The sequence below is a fragment of the Elephantulus edwardii genome, unplaced genomic scaffold, assembly GCF_000299155.1.
Source record: "Elephantulus edwardii isolate Elephantulus edwardi_28Jun2011 unplaced genomic scaffold, EleEdw1.0 scaffold00148, whole genome shotgun sequence".
NCBI lineage: Eukaryota > Metazoa > Chordata > Mammalia > Macroscelidea > Macroscelididae > Elephantulus > Elephantulus edwardii.
In genome coordinates this window covers 5,111,390-5,120,922 of record NW_006399898.1, presented here as the reverse complement: position 1 = coordinate 5,120,922, position 9,533 = coordinate 5,111,390, and the positions used below count along the sequence as shown (strand labels likewise).

Here is a 9,533-nt window from a genome sequence, read left to right as displayed (position 1 = left end):
GTTTTTGGATAATCTTCAGTTGAATCTTGCTTGCATGTGAAATCAATGGTATCGTTCTATAGTTTCCACACTCTGTTGGGTCACCCTTCGATCTGGGTTGATATTTTATTTTTAAACACTTTCTCCCCATTCATTGTTGCATATTTTCCTCCCTGATCACTCCCCCCACCCCACCCCCAAGTTTGCTTTTCTCTTTGAGAATAAAAAAAAAATCTTTCATTGTTTACTATGTTTACTATGCAGCCTTCATTCTGGACTCCTGTCATGACAATAATACCTAGTCACATAGCCCTTTTAGGCAGTTCTCTCCTCATCTGTCTCAATGCAGTGTACATTGTTTATCCCCCTTTTCTTTAGCTTCCCCCCTGCCCCGACGTCAGTCTTGTTTTATAACAGTGGCTGTATGCAGTATTTGTCCTTTCATGACTGAGGTATTTCACTCAGCATAATGTCCTCCGGGGTCACCCATTCTGTATAATATTTCATGAGTTCCTTGTTTTCAACATTGTGCAGTATTCCATTCTGTAAATATGCCAGTTTCTCTACCCATTCGTTTGTTGATGGGCACTTGGGTTGTTTCCACCTCTTTGCTATTGTGAACAGAGCTGTGATAAACACGGGTGTGCACAGGTTGGTATTTTCTGCTGAGCCCTGGTAGAGCAGCAGGCTGCCAGCTGGAAATCCGGCGGCTCAAGCTCACCCAGAGGCACTGGGCAGCTGGAAGTATCACCCCAGCAACCTTGAGGGGCCAGTTCTCTGTGTTTCTCAAGGGGTGGCAGGAGCCAGAACTGACCCACGGGAACCCAGCAGCCGCCATCCCTGTCCAAACAAGCAGCCCTCCAATGCCCCAACCTGCGCACCCACGTGAGACAGTCCCAGGGCCAGGCCGTAGCTTCCCAACACCTCAGCCTCTCTGGGACCCTCAGCTCCAGTGAATTTCAGAAAGATTAGCAATTCATCTAACATCAAGCAACAGGGCTGTTGTTTTTTCCTCCCAGAAGCTGGGAATGTTCACAAATGGGTCTCTGTGTTATAATTACACAATAAATAATCTGAAGCGATGTTCTCTGCGGCTTTGCCTTAAACTCAGGCTGACTTTCCTCTGACCTTCTGTCTTCTAAGGACAGAAGTGTCCTTAAATAACTTGAGAAATGTTTGCCTCATTGATTTTGTTGGTTTACTGGTTATAGAACTGGTGAAAAACCTTCTCAATCTACTAAAAGAAACAGGTCTTCACGGAGCTGAAAGGGGCTATGTGACGAATGCCTTCAACAAGCAGCAGCTCCTTTCACCTAGTCCAGTCCTCAGGACGTGCGAGGCTGCCTCGAGTCACTCCCGGTCCACAGCAAGGGCCTTGCAGGGAGCAACCCTGAAGGCTGACCACGTGGTAACAGTCTGTTTTCACATTTGCTCTGGGGAATACTTAGGCATGGCCTGGGGACTGAAGCCAGGGCTCTGGGCAACAATCTTACATGTGCTCACCCGATGATCACGGGTGAGAGCAGTCCTCCACGTACCTTATCCGTGTCCACTCCAGACATGAACTCCTGCTCCACGGTCAACTTGTCAAAGAAGTCTTCAGAAGCTAAAACGGATCAGCAAACAGCAAGTTAGGCAGGAACTCAATGCTCAGCTCCCTAGCTGGTAACTCTACTTCTTTGTATAGAGTCAAAACCGACTCAGAGCGGACCCTCCAGCAGGTTTTCAGAGGCTGTAAATCGCATGGGAGGCACTGCTCATTGGCAGCTGGTGGATTTGAACTGTGTACCTTTGGGCTGGCAGTGTAAACTCTTACCAAAATGCCACTACAGCTCTCTTCAAGCAATGCCAATTTCCCTGGGAAGTTTGGTTATTTTTATGCTTTCATATGTATAGCGTGATTTAGAAGAAAGAAATGAAAAAGGAAAGACAGAATAAAAGGCAAGCAAGCCCAAGCTCCATTCCCCACAGGAACCGTTTCCAGGCATGTGCAGACCCCGGAAGCATCGTGCCAAAGCTGCATTTGGACACAGCTGACACTGGTGCCACTCCAGGGTCCCTCTCAAGGTCCAAACGCACATCTTGGGAAGGGGCAGGATGAGCTGCAAAAGCCCTACACCACTTCGTCTCCGCCCCCAGGCTCAAGACAATCTCACTTCATTTCTCTTGGGAGTCACATGATACCAAGGGACTGGTTTCCTGACACTGCCTCAGCTTGTGGGAAGAGAAGGAGGCATCTGCTTCCGTAAACACGCAGAGCCTCGGAAACTGAAGGGGGGTGGCCAAGAGTCCACGCTGTCTGGATGGCGGCGGGGCTTGCTCTGGTCTCATCGAGGATTCGAAGGACAGTCTACCATTGCACGGGGTAGGTTTGAACTCTACAGCAGTTCTGCAGAAAACTTCTGTCGTAAAGAGAAGAAAACCAGCAAACCACCCCGAACCACCACACTGCTCCCTGGGGGGTGTAAACAGTTAACAGGACAGCTGCCTGAAAGCTGGAGGTTCAAGACCACTCAAAGGTGCTGCGGTAGGAAGGCCTGGGGACCAACGTCAGCAAAGCAGCCGCTTAGAGCTCTATGTAGCAGAGTTGTATGTGGCACACGGCGCTGCCACAGGGCAGGACAACTAGCTGGAACAAGCGGCTTTAACAATTAAAGAAGAAAAAGAAAAGCCAGACTCCTCTGAAACCTGCAAATCAAATCCGCACGATAAAGCAAGCCAGCCAGGGACCAAAATTCACAAAATCACAAAGGCTGGATTAGACAAAACGGCCGTGTTGAACTGCGGCCCAGACCTACGGACGTACTGTCTCCTGACCTACTGTTACCGTGGTTGTTAGGTGCTGTTGAACTTCAACTACACCGCGTAGGGACCTTATGAGCAACAGATCTGACCTTGACCCTCAGTCCAAAGAGAACGAGAAAATGGAATGAGTCGAAACTGGAACATTTTCAACGGTTACCATGCATATACTTCATCCCACAGAGATGAGAGGCATGCTTTACGTTTAAAAAATTAGCTTCAAGCTCCACTGATTTTACCAGAGACCTACATTAGCACTTGTTTTTGCTAACCTGAAGAAGATATCCAAGAAGAACTTTCTCTTTTACAGGAAAAAAAGGGTGAAAAAGGAAATTAGCCTTGAGCAACACATGTCCTAAGCAGCGGAGGGCCGTGGCCGGGCTTCCTCCCAGGACGGACACTGGACAGAGGCTGCGTATTTAGCCTGTCAGTCCGGCTTGCACTGTGTTGTCTGCTGTGGAGCTGACCGCGACTCCTCCACGCCCCTCCAGCGGGTTTTCAGAGGCTGTAAATCGCACGGGAGGAGACGGCTCATCTTTGTCCTTCAGAGCAGGGGGTGGGTTCAAATCCTGACTTTGGGCTGGGAGGGCAGCTCCTTCCACTAGGCCACCAGGGCTCCCTGCAAATACTACAGGGGTTATTGTGTATGATTTCTCAGGCTACTTTTTGGAAACCCTCAAAAGTATTTTCCCTTTATAAATTATTGCTAACTGCATCTTTGTTTATGCCATCTTACTCACTAAAGGTTGCACAGAACGCTCGACTTTCAGAGAGCAGGGGAAACCTGTATCCAGACAGATCTGACATTGCAGAGGCACCCTGGGGTCCCGGCAGGCTAAGCGCAGGACCGCTATGGGGACACTGGAAGACAGACGGCTGCCTTCTCCATGAGGGTGAGGATACGCAGCCTCGGACACCTGACCGAGGGTGGCCAAGCGTTGGGATCACCCGCTCGGGACTTCTGCAGGGACGCGCTGGGGTGCAGGGCAGGTGGTGGAAGCCGTGTCGGCCCGGGGCCAGGGGAGCCGGATGCCCGCGAGGATACTCACTCGTCACGTCCTTGATGAGCTCTGCGATGGAGGTGTGGTTGGCCAGGGAGCCCCTCGCTGCCTGCATGTGGGGCAGCTGCGAGACGAACTGCTTGATCTCCCCGACTGTCTTGGCATTGTGTCGTTCCTGAAACGGACAAGACGGAAGGGTCGTGGAGGCCAGAGGACAGCTCATTCCCACAGGCTCTGAGTATGTAACCAGAGCTAACGTGCACACGGGAGCCTGGGAGCACAGCGACTGTCTGGAAGGTGAGGAGTTCAAACCCACCAGCTGCTTCACGAGACAGATTATATATATATATATATATATATATACAGCAGTTTCGACTTGTGGAAGACCAGAATGGAAGCCCAACGGGACAGTTCAGCTCTGCTCCAGGGTTATACGGGGATGCGATTCATTCTGTCAGCTTAACAAGAAAGAAGAACAGGCTAGGAATGGACCAGGTGGCGAGCACTGGCCGACACCCCTCGAGCAGGCTCTGTAGGCACCTGATCAGCCAAGGGGGCCACCCTGCACCACAGCACAGAACCCCCCAGGCCTCTCCAAGGCTGCAGACCTCGGCGGGAGGAGACTGCATGTTTCCCTCCCCAGGGCCGCTGGCGGTTTCAAGTGCTGGTCTTCCGACTACTCTAACCACTTTGGCACTGGGGCTATGTTCAACAGTTGTACAGAAAAGAAAACTTCTGAAGGGAAAAATTAAAAATACCAGAGGAATGAAAAGGCAGAGAGTATTTTCCTTTATAATAAAGAATATAAGGTTGTCGTGATGCCAAACATTGTGACACTGATGTGTCAAATGCGATCATGGTGGAGCTCCCTGATTAAAACAAGCTCGGAGGGAGCTCTGGTGGCCTAGTGGCAAGAAGCTGAACTGGAATCCCAGAGGTACGCAGTTCAAATCCACCAGATGCTCTGCTGGAGAAGGAGAGGCAATCTCCTCCTGTACCAGTCAGTCAGATCCGATTTGACGGTGCACACACAAAAAATAATAATAATAATAATAATAATAATAATAATAATAATAATAATAATAATAATAAAACAAGTTTGGAAGCAGGAAAGGCATCCAATTCCGGAATGGCTTGACTCCAGAAACCCTATGAACTTGGAGAAATGATGAAAGTTATACAAGTGTTCAGGTCTTTGGTTCATAGGGTTGCTATAGTTGTCTATGACTCGACAGCACTTAACAACAACGATATAATATAAACCCATTTTTGCTGCTGAATATAAAGTCCAAATAATTGGCAAAAAAGTGAAGCCCGCTTCCCACCCACCACCAGTGAGTCAATTCCAACCCAGCATCGAGGGGAACTGCCACCCAGGGTTTGTGAAGAGCAAATCATGACAAAGGAGTGGACAGCCCCAACCTTTTCCCAAGGACCTGAACTGTCAACTTTTGGGTGAGCTGCCCAACACTTAACCCACCGAGCCACCAGGACTCCTGGAACCTTGCTTAGTGAGGAGCAAACTTTGATTTCTTGTTGTAAAATGTGATAATTTAAGCCAAACAGCTTCAGAAATGCTCCTCAGCAGTTCATCAACGTGACTCTGAAAAAGCTGGACCCCGGGGCACACGCTCGGGGACAGGTGGTTTTCAGAGCCCACCAGGCCTGGCCCAGGAGGCGGAAGGCGATAATGAAATGCAGCGGGCAGCGCCCGAGGACCTGCGGGGGAGCCTAGCCTCATTAGCACCTGCTCCAGCAGCTGGGCCCCGGCCGGTGGGGCTTCCTCCACCGAGAGCCGTCCCGGACCAGGGCTGGTTTATTTCTAGCACGCCTGGAAATAGTGCAAAAAGAGGCAAAACACACACTGCTGGCAAAAACCTGCAAGCTGCAGAGTCAGGACCAAAGGGGAAGCCATTGAAAAATGTCCCTTCTTTCTGCCGTGGGTCTGGGGAAACGTTTGAAGAGGTCCTGGAGCCGGAAGCAGGCAGTCAGACGAGATGCTGCTAACAGAGGTCTGTGCTTTGCATCCCCAGCTGGGCTTTGGAGGAAGACAAGGCGTCTCTTCCCTGAGGATCTGAGCCCGGAAACCCGAGGGAGGGCAGCATGCGTCAGCACTGACCCGCTGCTGGAGGATCATGGGAAGGTCAGGTAAGGAATGGAGCCCAGTGATTAAGTGTTTGACCTCCAGCCACAAGGCCAGCAGTTTGAGCCCCACCAGCCCTCTGTGGGAGACCAATCTGACCATCTCTGTTCCTGTGATGATTTCAGCCTAGAAGCCCAGGAGGGCAGCCCCACCCCACTCTTGTCTGAGAGTCCCAAGTCAGGTGACTTGACAGCACACAGCAGGATGGGCAAGGACCACCGAGAGAGGAGCCCTGGGGCCACGGTGTACTACCAGGCTGCTAGGCAAAAGGTCAGCAGTTTGAATCCGCCTGCCAGCACATGGGGGACACACGGGCAACCTCCCCCCAGAGATTTCCTACCCTGGACACAGGTGGGGGTCACAAGCTGCAATCAAGTCAACAGCACTGGGTTTTGGTTATTAATCCAGAAACGGGTTTCCAAGGCACAGAATAAAGGCCTGGGAATCTGCTTCCACCCACGTCACCAAAAGACCTCAGGCCGCTGCCCTCCAGCCGATGCCCCTCAAGGTGGCCCTCCCCTCAGGTCTTCCAGGCTGCACATCTTGAGGGCAGAGGACTCCGTCCTCTTTGTCCTGGGGGGGCTGCTGGATTCGGTGCTATCGAGGGTTCACTGTTCAAAGCAGCTTTCCCAACCGTGCGACAGGACGGGCGCGATCAAACAGGGTGTGTTAGTCTAGTCTCACCAAGAGGACAGTAGGGTTGGTGTGGGGATTACCAGAAACAGGCCAGTGAGCTTGGGGGACGCAGCTGACCTCACGGGAGTTGGACCTGTGCTGTGGATGCTGTTGGGGGGGCAGTTCCCCCAGGGAGGTGAGGGCAGACAGTCGAGACCTGTCCTGGTTCTACCATTTGGTCAACTGTCTAAGGCACTGTGTGTACAGAGCCAGGAAAAACCCTCCAGAGCTTAGTGCCACCAACATCAGTGCTGATGCATGGCAGCTGGGCAGTGATGCCAAAGGCCCTGCCTGAAGCCTGCAGAGAAGCCCTCCGGGTTCTGTAAATCATTTGGCAGTTAACCAAGAGGCCAGCGGTTCAAACCCCCCCGCTGCTCCTCAGGAGGTCGCTGTGATGGCCGGCTCCTGTTAAGATCTGAGTCGTGGTGGCCCCATGGGCCGGAGCTACCGCACCAGGGTGCTGCGGTGAGTGTGAGTCGACCGGAAAGTGTGGTGTGGGGTGGGTCCCCACCGCCTGCGCATCCTGGGCAGGGTGGCCCGAGGGGGACGGCGCCTGCGGCTCTCACCTCGAAGGCCGCAGAGATGACCTTTGCTTTCTTGCTCAGCACGGAGCCCACGGCGTTGAAGTTCTTGTCGCGGATCTCGGCGTACAGCTCCTCGGCGGAATTGAGCTGCAGCTTCTTGGCTTCGGTGGGGAGCTCCTTACCACTCTCCCCCTGCTTCTTCGGGGCGAACTTCTCAGGGGGCAACTTCACGTAACCTGCACGGGGAGAGGGGGCCATCACTCTGAGGAGCAAGCAAGGCCCCGGGCACAAGGCCAAGCAGTCACAGAGCGGAGCTGTGCACCTCGGAGGGGCTCGGGCAGAAAAGAAAACCTCCCCACGCAGCTGACGTCTCGCACACAGTGCCCGACGACCAGTCCCATCGCTCGGCTTTGCTCAAACAAGGACCTGGCTGTCTACTTCTGAAATACCAGGCAACACGGGTCAAGTGAAAAAAAAAAATCACATAAAGACCAGGCTTACAGGTCTCTTGGAGACTAGCGGGACCCCAAAGCCCATGGCTCTCAGTCACCCCAGAATCCCTGAGCTGGACTCAACTTTCAGTCAAACACCAGACAGGCCTATGAGGTGACACCAGGAGAGGTACACTCTCCTCAGCACAAGACCCAAGGGGCATTGGTCACTCAGGAACGGTGCTCCCAGGGCAGGAAAGAGGAAAGGAGACACACAGGAAGGGAGCGGGGAGAGTGCTGTTACAGCAGGGACACTGCCCTCAATGCCGTGAGGCAAGTGTGCACGGACCATTGAGCGGAAAACCAAGCTGCTCTGCAAACCTGTCCTCAGGTAACAAAAGGAGGATTTTTAAATCACCAGGCAGCGGATCATACACGCCCCCAAGGATCACAGAGATCAGAACTGCCACTGTGGAGCGCTTAATTCTACTGTGCATGAAGTCGGGGCAAGGTGGGGGGCCCACTCCAACAACCAGTAACCACAACTAACAACAGAGCGCTGTTCTGCAGGGGCGTCCACACAGACCACTGCCCCCCATCGCCCTGACCACGCCACCCCGAGAACGCGGCCATCGGGCCCTTGAGGCTGGGAACCGTTTCTGCCAGTGACGCCTACCTCCCTCCCACAGAACCACTGCTGCATTCAGACAGCTGACCTCCTGGTCAGCAGTCCTGCACACAACGCCCTGCGCCACCAGCTGCTTCGTAACTATTCAAATGCACACTCACTGTCTTCCTGTCAGTTCACCAACACTGAGCCTTCACTGGGTTTCTGAGGCTGTCAATGGAGCAGGAGAGGGCGTCCATCTTCCCCTTGGTGGGCTATTGGTGGAGACGCACGGCCAGGACGCAGGCCGTTAGGTGAGCTGCACACCTCCCCCTGGACCACAGCGGGGCCACTGCAGACTCCGCCCCCAGAGCTCTCCAAATTGCTGCTGCGAACCCCTGGGACCAACTCAGAGCTGACCACCTAGCAGGTAAAGTGCACGGGAGTGACTGCCCATCTCTCTACCCGCGTATGAATTGTTAGGGAGATGCAAATCAAAACTACAATGAGACATTATGTCCCACCTACCAAAACGATCATTTAAAACAAAAACCAAGAAAAGCTGGCAAGGACGCAGGTAATTTTCATTTCCACGCGCTCCTGGTGAGAATGCAAACTGCTGTTAGGGTTAGGGTTAGAGTCAGGCTCTCCCTAAGTAGTCGGCCCCAGGCAGCCCAAATAGGGCAGGTCTGACGGCAGCGGGCTGCAGACCGGAAGGTGGGCTGCAGACTGTGTGGTGGGTGGGCTTTGTTGCTTTTTTACAAATGGACAGTCCGGAGCTTCCCTTCAGGGCCACGTTCCCAGCAGCAGGCATTTGGTACGCGTCTGTCCCATATTTCAGTCATTTTCGCGGTAATGCCAAGTTTTCCATACGCTACAGCACACTTGTTATATAGCATCAACGTAACTTGTAGGTGCATGAGAAAACCAAAAATATGAGACTCGTTTTACCACGATGCTTCCTCGGAGCAGTTCTGAACCAAACTCGCAGTATCCCATGGGCATCTTTCTTACACACGTACCCACGTGTGTGGATATGAACACATAAAAGCTCAAGGAGAAGTGAGCACAGACACACTTTCCCCTGCACTGGGATTATTTCCACGGTTCTGTTAGATCTGCAATGCTCTCAATCGTTAGGATTGTTTAGAAAATGTGGGTAAATGAGTCACCACGCTCCCCCCTTTTGGAATTATTCCTCCGGGGACGTTCAGGCCTTGGACTTTCTAGAGGACAAGACGGAAGACAGTCCACTAAGGGAAGCCGAATATCAAATTTAATAATAGTAGACCAAATGCTGTTTTGTACTTCCTTGTGATTTTACTTTTATTATCTTATGATTCTAAATAAATACTCAGAGAAGCATGGCTT

At 52.2% G+C, this 9,533-nt stretch overlaps 1 protein-coding gene across 1 annotated transcript in view; it reads right to left on the bottom strand.

The window, feature by feature from the left end:
- The window catches only part of VPS33A (vacuolar protein sorting 33 homolog A (S. cerevisiae)), a 35,632-nt gene that overhangs the window by 8,485 nt on the left and 17,614 nt on the right, over positions 1 to 9,533 (bottom strand). The window contains exons 7-9 of the mRNA XM_006894705.1: positions 7,167 to 7,360; positions 3,831 to 3,957; positions 1,518 to 1,585 (exon numbers count right to left, since the gene is read on the bottom strand). Of these exons, the coding sequence (XP_006894767.1) occupies positions 1,518 to 1,585; positions 3,831 to 3,957; positions 7,167 to 7,360 (389 nt within the window). The remainder of the gene's footprint in view (positions 1 to 1,517; positions 1,586 to 3,830; positions 3,958 to 7,166; positions 7,361 to 9,533) is intronic.